Consider the following 16744-nt stretch of genomic DNA (forward strand, 5'->3'; position numbering starts at 1 on the left):
CCCCCTCGGTATCCAAGCAGTGACTCTCACCATTCTGCAGCTGCTTCCATCTTTTAGGATGAATTTGCAGGTTTCGGAGGTTGGCAATACTGCAACTAAAAGTTTTGTCGTTTAGGCCCAGGTAGAACACTGGTGAGCACAAGGCTTAAGCGTATTTTCTTTAAATAAAAAATGAGAGCATTCTCTCAAACTGGAAAAGGGATCAAAAACCTCGAACTTTTGTTTAAGCAGACAAAATTTGTATGAAAAATACTTTAGCATTCAGAGTTTTCTTGTTTTTTTTTTTCGGTTCAAGGGAGTCGCCTTAATATAAATAAATATAACACATACTGCATTTGTGTGTTGTTTTTTTTAATACATATATTTTTTATCAAATATTTTATTCGCAATTTAACTTAAAATTACGGTTTCAGAATACACTTATTTTTTTTTTTAACAATACACTCCATTTTTAAAGGAATTTAGGCATTGTTATGAAGACCAGACGTTAAGTATTCGTAAGTTTCTATATGTATGTAAGATATTTATGTATATAAATTTTATACGGCTACATTTAAAAACTACAAAAGTGCAGCTAATATCGACATTGGAATTTTCATAAGTTACTATGCCTCGCCATATCTCCTCCATTGGTCAAGAAAAAATTGGGCAACTGTTAGAGCATTCCATGCTATAAAACTGCATACACAGCGCAACTAAGTGCTAATCACACAGTTAGCCAAATATCTAAAAACAGACTACGTATTTAAGCATATACTTATGTATGTATGTATGTATGTATGTATGTAAATAACCTTGTTTAATGTGCCTGGCACAGTGATTAAGCAGCAGTGTAGGCGAGATCCTCTTGGGGAGGATGCTTGTGCGTGCGACGATTGCGCATTACATACGGATGGGTGGCGCTATTCTCATAGCTGGAGAGATATGGCAGAGATAGCAGCTTTTCAGGATACTTTTGCAGCAAATACACCCAACAGGGAACCGTGCTGCAAATAATAATTTAAATAAAAGAAAGTTAAAAATTATAAGTTCTTTTTTTTTTAAACTCATACGACTTACCCCTCACCCACGCCGATATTCATATCCTGCATATCCCGTGTGAATACATCCTGACAATCCTCCAGGTTATCCAATGATCTCAGCATCTTATCATCAACTTCGTAAATTTCACCCAAAACATAATTACCAACACCGGGCTTGTTCAACAAGAATGGAATGTTGTAGCGTGTGGCTATCACGAGCGGCAGTTTCTCCGTGGTTGTGGCGCGACACCAGAATTTCGCATAACCATTGCCGGAGTTGGCGAGTATGGAATGACTAGGTTGGCCATATTTCAAGGCGCCGCAAACGAAGAGTTTTTGTAGAGAAGAGGCTGCTTTCTAAAGAAGGAGAATAACAATTTGTATGTTAATAAAAATACATATATGTATATAAGTAATGATGGCAAATTTTTTAGTGTACATATATGTACATAGGTATAGCAACTAAAATCGCTTAAATTTTGTGTTTTCTTTTTCTGTACAGAAAAAAAAGACTTTAGTTGTTTACCTCCATTCAATCGGGACTTCACAATGTTTATCAATGTTTAAAGATATATATTTCAAGTTATATTTATACAGATAAATGGGAACAAATGGTCATATCTGGCTGAACTGTGCATGTTCATATATAGAGAAAGGATTTTATTCGTTTTATAAAAGCCAATGCGACAAAAAAAAAACTTCTAAAAATTTCTTAGCCACTTGAGACTTGCTGGTTATCAGACTAATATTGAATGGGCTATAAAGCTGTGTACATACTTAAAAATAATGTTAACTCTTCTGAGAAAAAAGTCTAAAATTTTGGTGAATTTTTTTGCATTTTTTTGTAGTTATTTTAAAAAGTTTAAAACTTAGATTTATATTGATTTTGTTAGAGAATGGACTTTATTTTAATTAAAAATTCTTAAAAATAAACTTAAGTGGCCAACAACGACACTATATAGATATGACGCTATAGATAAGACTAAGCGTAAGCTTAATCTTAATTTCAAGCTTAAGCCTAGTGTTCGTCTTAATTTAAATCTTATTATTGACCTTATTCTGAATCTTAGTCCTAATCTTAATTTAAGTCTTAATCTTACATGCCTATTGCGAGTGTCGACTAGTAGTAGATAAACGACTTGTATTCGATTATCAATTATGCATGGTATTTTCAATGTCGTTTTTTCGTTAAATAAGCGAGTGTGAATTCTTTCTAGTCGCTCATCCTTCTACAAACAAAGTGTTTTAGAAGAGTGAACGACGAAAAACTGTTCACAGTCGCTTATTGAACTTTTGCTTTTATGTGATTTATCGAAGATTTCGTATTTATCTAAACTACCGCTATCTATGAAGTGGGCGTGGTTATTAATTTTAAAAATTTTCAGCCGTTTGGTATGTTGTACCAAGGTCAGCGATTGTGCCAAGTTTGGGAGAAATTGATGAAGCGGCTACGTCCATTTTTAAAAAATTTATAATATTCTTATTTTTCTCTTAAAAATCATGGTAAATATCAATTTTAAGTGAATAAGCTTCGCAGTTTGGGTATTATTGTCAAATTTCGCCCATTTTCAATACCATCCGTCCATGAAAGTTGACCAGTTACTCTAGGTACAATAATCCTATGAGCCTCTAGGGATGGGTGATACCGAGCAGCTGTAAATCTCAAATGACCAGCGCCACCATTACGGAAGTTAGTGAATTCCCGTATGCAATCAATGACGAGTGCATCCACTTTGCAATTTTTCGAAAATAGTCGCAATGTGTGCAATTTGAAACTACTTAGACTTGACTGATTGGCCCCTATGCAAATGACGTGTGCTTGTCAAACTAAAGTTAAATATAAAATGTTGTCATACTGATTTTCACTTCACTATCTCTAATTGCATTTGGCGTGAAAATTCTAACCAGACGCTGTTTGTTCACAAGCGGAAAGTAAATAAGTATGCACATACATACATTTGCGTGTATGTTAGCAAATGTAAATTTATTTAATAGCATTTTGTTTGTGAAATGTCTAAGCTATTCTATAGTTAAGTCTAATAGGTTATTCATTCTAAATATACAAAATTCAAATTAAATTGAATAAAATGCAATGACCGGCGCTTATTGCAAAAGATTAATTATATATACGTATGTATGTATATACACGTGTAAGTACATATATTTGTACATATGCATGTATACTTATATGAAGTATTAATGCACTAAGTTAAAAAAAAAAAATTTTCGAAATTCAATGAGTTTAATGGAAAGTCAAGTGTCATGCATTGTATATATGTTCATAGTATGAATGTACTTATGTATGTATGTATATTCAAGTAAGCGGGTAATCAAAATTGCGGCTAATTATGACGAGCCGCACATTTCTAGAAGATAATGAGATGTAATGCATCTTATCAATAATTGCCTTGCATATATATGTATATCTATGTAACTGCTCTTTGTGAATGACAAGTAAATTATTTGTCAAATAAAAATAATATAAGGTCTTCAAAAGAAACGCTAATCCATTTTTAAATGACTATGCAGAAATATGTACACTGACGGAAAAAAGTTTTGGCACAGCGAATTTTGCACAGGTTTCCATTCCAATATTTTTCCGCAATTTTTTTTATAAAAATATGATTCATTCTACAACAAAAACCACAAAAACATAATTTCTAAACTTTGTGCAATACTCGCGAAAATTCAATAAATTTTAATGCAAATTTTCAACTTGTTAATTAAATTTTTTCGAATTTTCTTGAGGATGCAATTTTGTAGCCCATTATATTCTAGTATACAAAATGGAAGCTCAGAGTTAGTCAAAAATGGCATTGATTTTTGAGGATTTTTTTTTTGAAGGTGTTTTGCATTTTTAACCGACTTCACGAAAAGGATGAAGGTTATAAATTCGTCCGAATATTTTTTTATTTATTATTATTTTTTTTTCTATGTACCTCTATTTAGTTGTATTTTGTTTGAATAAAGTAGAACTGTGTTAACCGCTTTTTTAATTTAATACAACCATATATTTAAAAAAAAAAAAATGCATATTACATGTATTGCACTGGATAGCTTCGTTTCGTTTTCTTGTTTTTATTAAATAAAATGAAGTGGAAAAAGTGTTCTATTATAGTTCTTAAGTAAATTTAATCCATTTTTGATCCATATTCGAATAAAAAACGTTCAGAAATAAGAATATTACCTTAAAAACAAAGTGTATACGTTTTTATTTTTACCGAATTGATGTGGCCGGAGTGTCAGAATTTCGGCTCTTTTGTGTTGACGATGAGGTTCAGAACACAGGTCAGACAAAGATTTTTTTTTAATTTTAAAGCACCTAAAGTCAAAACGCTTTATAATAAAGAATTCGTCTACCCGGGGCCGTTTAGGATTTATTTGGGAAGTGTAAGGTGTCTTAAGCATTTAGCATTTAATAATTATTCAGTTACTTCTGAAGACTTTAAATAAACTTATCGATTTTAAGGTCTGTATACTTTTTTCGTTAGTTTTATGGTCATGGCTGGACCTTTATCTAATCACCCTCTTATGAATATATCGATTACACACGCGCCATAGAAAATAATTCTACGAGCTTTAGATTTCTGCGCGGACTACTTCGTTATTCGAGTGTCAAGTGGAGCTCTATAAAAAAATACTTACAGTTATTAGACTTTAAGAAAATGAAATACTTACACATATATGTATGTGCCCTGTAGCGAAAACTCAACTAACTATAAATACGCTATATCGACGGCTGAGTGGAAGATCGACCTATCTCCGCTGCCAGTTCGAAAACGCCCTATCTCAGAAAATTTTTCAACAACGCTCTATCTAATAAAACTTTTCAAGAACGCCCTACTTCAGAATTTTATTGAAAAACGCCCTATCTCAGAAAACTTTTCAAGAACGCCCTATCTCAGCTGCCGATTCAAAAACGCCCTATTTCAGCTTATTTTCAATGTATTTTCGTTCGAGATAGGGCGTTTTTGAACCGAATTCTCAGATAGGGCGTTATTCAACCAAATTCTGAGATGGGGTGTTTTTCAAAAAAATTCTGAAGTAGGGCGTTCTTGAAAAGTTTTCTGAGACAGGGCGTTGTTGAAAATTTTTCTGAGATAGGGCGTTTTCGAACTGCCTGCCGAGATAGGTCGATCTTCCACTCAGCCAACGATATGTACTTAGGTTTACTATTTTTGTTTTCAGATAACTACAAACTGGTTATTTTTGTAAATAAACTTGAAGTGTTGTCATTAATATAATGCTTTTGGTAATGGCGATTTTTATGCTTCCATCAGATTGTAGGAACATGCAGCTAAAGAACAGAAAGAAACACAATGACACATAATGAAAATTTAGTAATTTTTGTGAAAAAAACTTACACACAGTTTTATGGTTGAACCAGTTAAAAATAGTCGTTATAAATGGGCCAAAAAGTAGCTATTTTCGTAGTCGACTCCGAAATTCCCGACAGGGTATATACTCTCACGCGTACGGTGGCGAAAATATATGTAAATAGGGACACAACATTTTAACAAGTTTTTTTTCCAATTTTTCTTTTGTTTATTTAATGTTTTTTTTTTAATGAAAGTATAGCTCATTATCTAAGAAAACACATTTAATTCCAAATTTCAAACTTAGTATAAAAGTAGAAAAATTCGACAAACGTCAACAAAATTGCATAAAATGTTCAAACTTCTTAATCAGAATTTTTAGAAAAAATGTTTTGTATACTAATTAAGTGCAAGTTTTAAGTACATAGCAACAAAATATCGTTGATTTTTGTCAATTCTTTTTGTTGACGGCGTGATGCATTTTTCTTATATGGAGAAAATGAGCAACACCTTAAAAAAAAAAGCCAAAAATCAAAGGTATTTATACTTCCGCTACTGTTTGCACATTATTTAAGAATGCACATAAAAATGAATTTTTAAATGTATTTACCTTTTTATACCCGAGCGCACTTGTGCACAAGGGTATTATAACTTTGTTCACATAACGGTTGTTTGTAACAGGCAAAACGAATCGAGATAGATATAGACAAATGTATACATAAATGATCAGAATGNGTTTCGCCTTCGCATGCTTACTTAGGTAGTATTAAGTGACGCGCCTCCAATCTTTTGGCAAGCGAGTATGTGTAACTATATTTCCATGCATTTATGTGCTACATATGTGCATGCATTTGTACATACATAGATGTCCAGCAACAAAAAACATAAAAAATCAGTGACAAGAAAACCAGTTATCTTGTAACAACATTTTTCCATTGTCTTCAATGGATCGGATGTGTTTCTCAAAAGCTTAATGAAGCCGACAAAGCTGCAATGTTGCAGTCGTAAACGAAATGCATGAAGTACAATTAGGGTTGTTCATAAATTTAAAAGTATATTTATAAATAAACAAGTATTAAGTAAAAATTGAAGTTGTCGTCAAACTTGCACACCCCACGCTTGTAACAAAAAAGGGAAGCAGTCCGTTTAAACATGCACATCATCAGACTAAAATCGAATGGGCTACAAAACTGCATACTCGACAATCTCTTAGAAATTCAGAATACGAATTTTAAAATTTTGATGAAAAGTTTTTTGAATCTTTGTGAAACTTTGATCTATATGGTTTATACTATAGAATGAACTATATTTTCATAAATAATTAATACAACAAATTTTTCATCAAAATAATTGTGAATATTATGTTAGCACAAGGTGTACACTTTCATTTGTCGCCTAGTGTATATACCTATGTATATATGTACATATGCACTTACAGGTAATGCATTCCTCACCATAAATGGTAATAACTCCGCTATACAGGCAGGTATGCTGTCTGTGTATTCATCAGTTTTAAGGCAGGCTTGTCGTTGGACAGCATGTCAATGGGATATTTTAGCAATGCTAAGAAACTTTCACAGAAAATTAAGAAATAATGCATTGCTGCTAATTTAACGTAGGCTGTCAGTTCCTTTTGAACAAAAATTGGCCTTTCGAATTCGAAATTCGATTTTAAGGGCATGGCATGCTGTTCCCAAGACATTTTTCTGTAAAGTGATTTAGCCGTTAGCAACTTTCAGCAGTACAACGTGATAAAAAGAAAATGAATAAAGATACTATAGATACATATATGTACCTACAACAAACAGATTTTTATATTTATACATATGTATGTATATTTAGTTTAGGTATTCGTAGAGAGGTACCAAGTTTGGAAAGATGCGGACTTTCTGGTTGCATGACCAAGGTAGTTTGTTTTGGCAGAAGTGACTAGTGAAAATCCCAGTTTCGATAACCTCTTGGTTAAGGCGATACACAGTAAGAGGCCTGGATAAGTTTGGAATTGAAATCAATTGTTAAGTCAAACGCAGAAGGATCTGAAAAACTCACGTTATATAAGCGAATATAATTGCCCATATACGGTGCAGAAGTCAAGCCTTTGATCTACCGCTGGCATTGCAAAAGAACTGCAATGACGCCTGCCTTTAAACTTCTTCATTTATGGCCAGTTTCTCAACGCCTGAATAACACTAACCACAAGTTAAACTTCGTTATCGATGTGATCGACTCCATAACGTGTAACAAGGAGTCGATAACGATGTTTAACCTGCAGTTAGTGTTAACCAGACATTGAGAAACTGGCCGAATTCAGAACCTGATTGAAGAATGCCCTATCTCAGAATTCAGTTCAAAAATGCCCTATCTCAGCACATTTTCAATATATTTTCATTTGGGATAGGGCGTTTTCGAACCAAATTCTGAGATAGAGGTTTTTTCAATACAATTATGAAATAGGGCGTTCTTGAAAAGTTTTCTGAGATAGGGCGTTTCGAACTGGCTGCCGAGATAGGTCGATCTTCCACTCAGGTGTCGATATACTTCCATAGTAAAAATTAATTCATATTTTGTTCTAGTGAGATACTGGTAATCGATACAGTTATGAAATTTTTTACACAAAATAGAAGAAGAGGTGACGGTGGTGCGTACTTAACTCAATATTTGTATTTTTTTGGATTATGACACTTCTTCTTCTTCTTATTTGGCACTGTAACCGACTAAGCAATTTTGGCCGAGTTCAACAAAGCACGCCAGTCGTTTCTTTTCTGTGCCAACTGGCGTCAATTGGAAATGACAAGTGAAGCCAAGTCCATCTCCACCTGGTCTTTCCATCTCAGTGGGGACCTTCTTCATCCTCTGCTACCACCAGCGGATTCCGAGTTGAATACTTTCAGAGCTGGAGCGTCGGTGTCTATTCGAACGACATGACCAAGCCAGCGAAGCCGCCGCATTTTAATTCGCTGCACTATGTCCATGTCGTTGTAAAGCTCATACAGCTCATCGTTGCATCGTCTGCTATACTCGTCGTCGCCAACGTCCGTAAATCTTCCGCCTCATCGGATGTTATCATTGTCCATGCTTCTGCGCCATATACCAGCACGGGCATGATGAGTTACTTATAGTGTGTGGTTTTCGTACGTCGAGAGATGACTTTACTCCTGAACTGCCTACTCAGTCCAAAGTAGCACTTGTTGGCAAGAGTGATTCTACGTTGGATTTCAGGGGTTTGACTACTTTAAATTTGTGTGTTTTTTTTTTTTTAATTTTTTTAGTGAGCAGATAGAAAAAGCTTTGAATTTTTTTAAAATTTTGCTGCAGAGTCTAATGAAAAATTATTCACACAATTTCACATTTTCCCATTAAGGAAAAAAGTAATTTTAAATAATGTTCTAGAATTACATAGCCATTAAATATTCTGTTATGCGACAGACTGCGTACGAGTAGATACTTACGAGTCAGGCAATCGTTGCAATTACACAGACACGCAGTGATAAGAACAGCCTGTACTTAAGTGTTCGAACATATATACAAATACACACTAGGGGTATTCACGATCCGGTGCATACTGTCAAGAATGGTGCATGAATAGCATAAATAGCATGATTGTCTAATTTTGTTGCTGTATATGGGTGTTTACATACGTCATATACATACGTGACAGTCGTACGTTTCAATGAGATACAACCAATCCTTGTATAGCACACACGTGACGGTGCGTCACGTGGCATAAATCTCCATCGTTATATTTTTGTTAATATTGATTTTAAATTAATTTTGAACGCAAATAAAACATGCATTTTATGTCAAATATACTTTATATTTTGACTGCAGCGCCAATTCAGAGATCGTGACTACCCCAATTCATACAAGCATACTACGTGCTATGCACTTGCATGTAGACGACATTTTGCAACATCAGTCAAGTTAATTGCAATTGCAACAATTTTATGCCATTTAATAATTTTCAATGAAGCGAATTAGGTGCGTGCTGCATGAAATTGGTCACATATACATAGTATATGTATGTATGTATGTATGTGTACAAGCCTACAAGGGCTAGTACCGTTTCAAGAAATCTAAAAAAAAAAACTGAGAAGTCTAATTAAAAATTTGCAAATTTCAACTTGCATGAGTAACAATTTCAAGATATTAAAAGCAATAAACGAATATTCCAGTCCATTATAAAGGGCAGCTGCATATCATCTTTCGCTGTATGGCAAAAACAACTGCACATTTTCTGCATTGCTACGAATAAAAAAAATTTCGTGAGTGAATAAAACAGAAATCTCGAAAGCACAAAATACACGTTTTTCAACAATTCTGTCAGCTTTCAACTCTTATTTTTTATCACTTGCAGCAGTCTTCTTTATTAGCCGATTATATAACACCTTACACAGCTCCATGCGGCTTTTGTGTCTGTCCGGAAAAGCAAAGCACACATATGTACATACATATGCTTTGCAATGATAAGAAAGTCTATATGTAAATACATACATACATATGCGGAATGTAAAATCCCTACATTTACTTTTGCCAGACACGCTGAGAGTGTAGAGAAAATGTTGACTAGTGCCCATCATGCTCCACTTTGCATTACCCGTTTGTGTGTGTGTGTGTGTTTAAAATACAGGAGGCACGTCTCGACGTCATCACGAAAAAAAAAATATAAAAAATCACTGGGCTACACAGATGTGTCTTAACCGCACTTATTTTTAAGTAGATATACTTAGATTCTTGTCTTGTTACAACCTACAACCAAATTTAAATTAATATATATATTGCAAAAAAATCTAAAAATTTCCCTAGCTTTCTATGTACATACATATGTATGTATGTACCTTCTTGCAGGTAAAAAAATGCCAGCCGCGTATTTGTTCAAGTTTTTTTAATTCAATGCACTCAGTTCGCTTACCCTGATGTTGGTCATTGTTGTTGCTGTCACACGCTAAATAAAATTATAAATTCAGCAAAAAAACTGCTTAAAAATACTGCGGCGATGTGTTTGGCTCTTAACCCTTAAGTACAGCGCTGCCTTATCCAAAATATATATTTTTTGAAATAAATCTTTTTTCAGCTCCACTGGAGATATTAACAGACGATGTGTATGGTTGGAGAGCAAAACTTCAACTGAATTTCAGAACCGCGCGTAGTGGCTGCAGGAGTCGTTGCCGGTTGGCAATCATCGTCCACAGTGGTTGTCGTCGTCGAAAATAAATGGAAGGTGGTGGAGAAACACAACAACTTAGCACAGACATTAATACATGCATATATACGTATGTATATGTTTATACATACATATGTACCTAAGCAAAGGTACCTACAAAAGCAGCTACCTAAGTATACTTAGATACTTATGGATGTGTGTAAATATTTCTTAAATTTATAAAACCAACAGCGGCAAGAACAAGCCCCCGCCCGCCAGCGTGTTAAAAAAACGTTCGTGAGCAACAACAATAATAGCCACAACAAATAAAAAAATTATAAAAAATAAAAACTATAATAACAAAACAGCAAACCAACTCAGCAACAACAATAGCAGCAATCAAAAGAGGGAAGTTACAATAATAACAACAAAGTTTTGATAACAGCCATAAGCATGAACGATTTGCTTACTCGTAATAAGAGCGAACCGGCTAATACAAAGTGTCTGTGAACAGGGTTGCCACCTTCACTTAAACCGTGCCACTTTTGGCACTATTTTACTGAAGTGAATTTAATTTTTCAATTTGGCACATAGTGCCAAAATGGCCTTTTTGAAAAATAATAATATTTCAATAATTTTTTTTGAATTTTTTGCGTGTACCTTTTTGCTCAACTAAAATTTTCTAATTTCAATAGTGTATATAACTGGTTTATGTTACCTTGGCATTGGAGTTTTGTTTTACGAATGCTTTTTTAATTTAAATGCTAAATGGGAAAAGTTAAAAAAATTGCACCTTTTTTGGAACTTTTATTTTTCCAGTTGGCACATTTTGGCACTTTTTTATCCTCAATATGGCACTTCAAAGCTAAGTATAGTTGGCAGCCCTGCCTATGAAGTCTCTCCTATATGGGCGCTACAGTCGGCAAATCGGAGTTTGGAGTAAGTCACAACAGATAAATATCCATCCACTATGAACATATTTATATTTTTAACATTTTTCGAAATTAGTCTCGTAAAGCGGATCCTAATGAATCCTGATTGTGATTTCAAAATATGAAAAAGAGCTGATCGGCTTCCTAACCTAAGTTATTACAGATTCTTGATTTACCTAACCTACAAGGGTTAACTAGACCTGCAGGCCTTCTTCTTTCGGCTCGTAGACCTATGCCTGAGCCAAATCATTTGATATTTACATACATACACATTTTAGCACATTATTTTGCCACTTCTTACTCTTGGTAAATATCTTCGCGTTTGTGTATCTGAGAACTTATGAAAAGTATTTTTTAAATAGGCCCAAAATATATAGATCAGGTTTTAAAAACAGTTTTATTGGTGTTCCTTCAGCCGACAGAGTTATCAACACTGTGTGTCCAAATTCGAGTTGAGTTCTGTAGTCCTATTATCTTATCAGCCTTCGAATAGAGATGGAATATTTCCATAATATGACATTTTCTCAATACCCGGTATTCTCCTTTAAATTGTTATTATTTTAAGGCCATAGTACACTGAGCAACATCTGAAGTGCTCTATTCTGCTTGGCCATTAGCCTATATCTGAAAGCTTTTGATGTAGTCTAATGCTTCATGGGCTTTTCATTCCAAAATTCAAGTGAACGCTTCCTAGTTGATCGACAGAGACAGATTCGAGGTGGAAATTAGTTCCCCATATAATACCCAGTGGGAGTTCGAAAGACCTCGCAGCTTAGATTAATAAACCTCTTTTAACGGACTTCCTTAACGGACTGCCTTGTACAATTAATCTAGTGCTTTAAAGCTTTTTGTCTACCCAGTTGTTTATGAGCTTCCTTGTGTGTGCTTAGGTTAACACACAAAAGTTAAGGCGATCCCCCTGTCGATTATCATCATGTCCCTCATGTATGGTATCCAGCCTAGTAATACCGTGCTTTTGCTCCAAGAGTGTTTAGGTTACTGAAGCAAATACCAGTTTTGATGTTACATATTTTGTGGGACTTTAAAGTTAGAAAATCGGCATGAAAAGTAAATACATACATATGATGATTTATTTTGGAACGAATTTCCGTCATCCCTTGTCAAGTTTGGTTTGCAGAACGAAAAATGACACTGAAGAAGGCACAATGCCGAAACCGGTTTGTCTGCAAACCAAACTTGACAAGGGATGACGGAAATTCGTTCCAAAATAAATCATCTTACCACCCTGTCGGAAAAATCAACCAACACCAACACACATACATATAAAGTAAAAACCCTGCAAACCATTTTTTCAGAGTATTCTGAATCGTAAAGAATTTTTAAAGAAACAACAACAACCAAAAAGGAAATTTTTAAAGAATTCGGAAAGATCCCATCCGATTTTTTGCCGAATTTTCTAAAATGAAATAAATTACGCACACTTCCATTCTTTTACGAAATTTCGGAAGAAAATCGGTAAAGAAATGAAAATAATGCTGCTATGTGAAGAATTTCTTGCAGACTTTTTTCAGAATTTTCTTTATTTTTCGTACAGAAATTTCTTTACGAGTTCGTGTCAACCACTTCATATAATTTTCTTTGAAGATTCGGAAAAAAATCGCTACAGAAATCAGATACTCCTAAAGATTTCGTTAAGATTTCGGGAACTTTGGTTTGCAGGGAAGGGGCTCATTGAATGAAAAAAATTGAAATTGTAAACTCAGCAAAAATAGGCAGCCTTTCCTGTCCAAGCTTAGAAGAGACATCTATATACGAGTGCTTCAGAAGACAATGGCAAACCTTCGAGTGAATATGTTTCGCCAAGAAGGTGCTTTTAGAAACCATGTGCCATAAAAATCCCTAACTATTTTACATATCGAGGGCTTTTATTCAATACCCTCGATCTGCAATTTTCACAAAAACTACATTGTGATATTAAAAACCATCTGGGACTTACCTGTTATCACTGATAGTAATTCTGACTTTACAATTTAATAATAGATTCTTCTGTCAAGCGTTATACAGTTTAGCATTAATATCACCGATGATAGTTAAGATTTAGGCGGATTTTTATACTCGAATATCAGTTTTGTAAGAAAATCCTTTTAAACTGTAATTAGAAAAGATTTTAAATGTTATCAATCTGATGAGTGTTATCGTTTAGCTGTATCTAATAGTAGCACTTTTTATAAAAAAATATAAGTTTTTGAGCAAGTAGTATAGTTTTTTTTTTTGGTTTGAATTGGGGAAAAAATCACTGGTCTTTTTTGGACTTTTTAAAAATATTGTCTTAAGTCTAGAGTTAGATTGCAGCTGCACCATTCGTGAGCGGCTTTTCAGGCTTTAAATGATTTTTCAGCTTATGAAATTATAGAGCGTGTCGTTTTCTTATTCAAATACTTTTAAAAATGCCACATATTGGCTCAATTTACCGATCTACAGCCTCGGATTATTCACGAAAATTGATGATCAGACCCTGATGACACTGATCTGAACACTGACGGTGTAGCGCCTTTGACAGTCGACCATTGCCCACATTTAATTACACTATTTATCGAATAAAAAACCGGCGCGTATGTGCGTTTTGTTTGCAATATATGTACGAGTATTTTACTTTCAGTTGTTTCAGAAAATGTTGAGCCACAGCAAGTAATCTTGTACGATTATGCTAATACCATTGTTGTAAAGCTTTCGGACATATACCTACCTACATACATACTACACATCGTCGGTGATACTGCAAAACGGTCTATGTCTATTAGTACTCTTGACACTTAGATGGTCTCTTACTTGCACCGGAATGTATCTGCAAATCGTAACACCCCAATAAACGAATGACAAAACTGTCTGCCTTTGCCTGATGAAGATGAACTATTGTCAGAAGCGATCAGATACAGTTAACATATCAATTAAGCACCAGAGGTAATAAGTGACTTAGAACGTTTTGCAGTATCACCGACGATATGTACAAGCGCTCATTAGGGTGCCACACTAGAAAAATTTATTGCTTTTCGCTAAGGCTGTGGTTATGCCACCAATTTTGATTTCCAATTAAAAGAGAAAAATTTCGGTAATTGGTGAGACATCTAGTCTGTTCCTTTGAACTTCGGACTAAAACCTGTGGAACTGTCAAACTACAATTTTACGTTCTCAAATGAAAGTAAAAGGAGAACAGATGCAGAAGTGCATAGGAACGCAAAAAGCACTATTTCCTGTAAAAACGCCAGTCGGTTTGTTTACATGTCATTAGTACAACACTGATTTGGCTGAAATATCACCAATAATTATTAAAATCTATACATATTCAAAGATTTCTTTGTTTTCTTCCATTTTTTTTTACAAATATAAGGTTCTTTGCTTTCACCGCTTTCTGTTTTTGTTTGCACATGCAAATCAGCTGATCGTTTGACACTTTTCATGAACTTACAGGAAAAAAAACTCCGGACTAAATCCTGTAACTTCTGACTAGGAACAGTTGCTCAGTTACTCTCTCAAATGTGTTCCCACTTACAGGTTTTATGTCAATAGGAACGACTTCCTGTAAGTTCTGACCAAATCCTGTAAACCGGACTGCTATTGGAACAGACTAATCTGTTTGCTGATTGGCGAACACAGGGCTATTTTTTAAGAAATACATTTTTCCTATTCATTCGATTTCGCACACCATGTCAGCGCTAATGTAAAAGTGGAACTAAAAGCGTATAAAAATTTAAGTCGGTAAACGAAAAATAGAAGAACGACTTAATACTTTTAATTTTTTAATTTTTATTATATTTTATTATATTTTATACAATATTTATTTTATAATATTGATATAAAAACATTTTTTTAATATTTAATACTAATACCTTTTAGCAAAATAGTATATTGTCACCCTGAATGATTTGCGTGCTGTCTGTTCGGTTCACCTAGCAAATCATGCTGGCTGTTCGAGTTCAAAATATCTCTCGCTCCGTGCTGAGCATAACCACATGTGCCTGCCATAAGAGCCTATCAGTTACGTTAAGTTGCCATAATCAGACCATAAGCGAAAGACAAAATGATTTAACTTTGGCAGCTCACAAAAATTCTACTAATTAGTATAAATATCGAGTTTTTGGACAAACAATTTTTAGGTGGAACTTCCTTTTGCTGTAAACACATAACGTTGACGATAGAGGAATAAAAACTTGAGACCTCAGAAAAAGTTTATAGATAACATATCAACATTATACAAAAAATTAGTATTTGTATGCAAAGCCGTTTTCATAAAAATTTCAATAACTCGGAGAAATTAATATATAAAAAAAAAGTTAATACCGCCTTCAACTTTTTAGCTCAGCAGAAATATTTTGTATAAAATTTGCAAAATTTTTTTTTTATATGGAGGGAAAGTCGGCCTAATGTACACACACATGTGTAGCTGTTATTGTCTCGTCAAGCGTCGAGAATTCGTCACGTAGACCAAATTGGAAAAAAATCTTCTGGAGTAATTCGTGTTCCGCGTATTCATTTAGTGTTTTGTGCTCTACTTGGACCATAAATACATATGTATGTATGTATTTTGTAGTTGAGTTTTCGAAAATACCAGTTTTCGCATAATGATATTGTTTTACGGCGCAACTCTGGTTGCATATAAAAACATGTGTTTTTAATTTTTCATGCGTTTCCTTCAATCTTCGTTTGGTTTTGGTAGGTTTCGCCATTTTGTTTGGGACCACAAGAATATCTTACATACACACATATGTATGTATGTATGCATGTTTGTATATACATACATGCATCTACATTCGATTTATTTTAGATTAAAGGTAGATTTTTTCTAAAGCTCACCTGCCCACTTTGTCTTAAGTTAAATGAATTTCGTCATGGTTCTGCCAATTTTTTCATTGCTAATAAATGCTATGTACCTACATACATAAACATTCATGCATACAATTTGAATGTTGGGTCATCATGCTCTAATGTCACTCAAAAAATGGGCGTCTCAGACGCCATCACGCCGATGATGATAAGCACTATTTTCTCCTCAATGTGCTTACTTGCATTAGAAGCCGGCAAGTCACTTGGCAGAATACCATAGAATGTCATAATGCAAACAAGCTTCTAAATTATAAATTTAATTACAATTTAACATTGAATTTGTTGTTGTTGCCAGCAACGTTTGCTCGTGTGACTATTTATTTACGGCAGTGGTTTTATCTACAACTCATCATCTGCGAGCACAAATGGTCTCAATGCGAAGTGAGAACCAATGTTTACGAATGAGAGTGAAATGAGTGCTCATAAGTATTGAATAAATGACTGAATGACAGTGTTTGGAATACAGTGAAGCCTCTTAGATTGAATCTGTAT

The 16744-nt window shown here is 34.2% G+C and overlaps 2 protein-coding genes across 3 annotated transcripts in view; one reads left to right on the forward strand and one right to left on the reverse strand.

The window, feature by feature from the left end:
* Positions 1-345: 345 nt before the first annotated feature.
* Positions 346-10467, reverse strand: Tina-1 (Troponin C-akin-1). 2 transcript variants are annotated; one of them, XM_017629048.1, is made up of 4 exons: positions 10248-10467; positions 1060-1379; positions 795-986; positions 346-726 (listed from the first exon to the last, which is right to left on the reverse strand). In XM_017629048.1, exons 1-3 carry the CDS (start codon positions 10260-10262, stop codon positions 821-823), a joined length of 501 nt encoding a protein of 166 aa, XP_017484537.1. In that variant the 5' UTR covers positions 10263-10467; the 3' UTR covers positions 346-726; positions 795-820. The 2 variants fall into 2 exon arrangements, with proteins under 2 accessions (XP_017484537.1, XP_017484531.1); XM_017629042.1 differs by lacking the exon at positions 346-726 and having other exon boundaries at positions 787-986.
* An 839-nt stretch (positions 10468-11306) lies between these two features.
* LOC108373150 (lipoma HMGIC fusion partner-like 2 protein) overlaps positions 11307-16744 on the forward strand; it is a 28721-nt gene continuing 23283 nt past the window's right edge. The window contains exon 1 of the mRNA XM_017629014.1: positions 11307-11417. The gene's annotated coding sequence lies outside the window, so the exon portion shown is untranslated. The remainder of the gene's footprint in view (positions 11418-16744) is intronic.

The sequence above is a fragment of the Rhagoletis zephyria genome, unplaced genomic scaffold (genome assembly GCF_001687245.7).
Source record: "Rhagoletis zephyria isolate East Lansing unplaced genomic scaffold, Rhagoletis_zephyria_1.1 Rzeph_scaffold_00078, whole genome shotgun sequence".
Taxonomy (NCBI): domain Eukaryota; kingdom Metazoa; phylum Arthropoda; class Insecta; order Diptera; family Tephritidae; genus Rhagoletis; species Rhagoletis zephyria.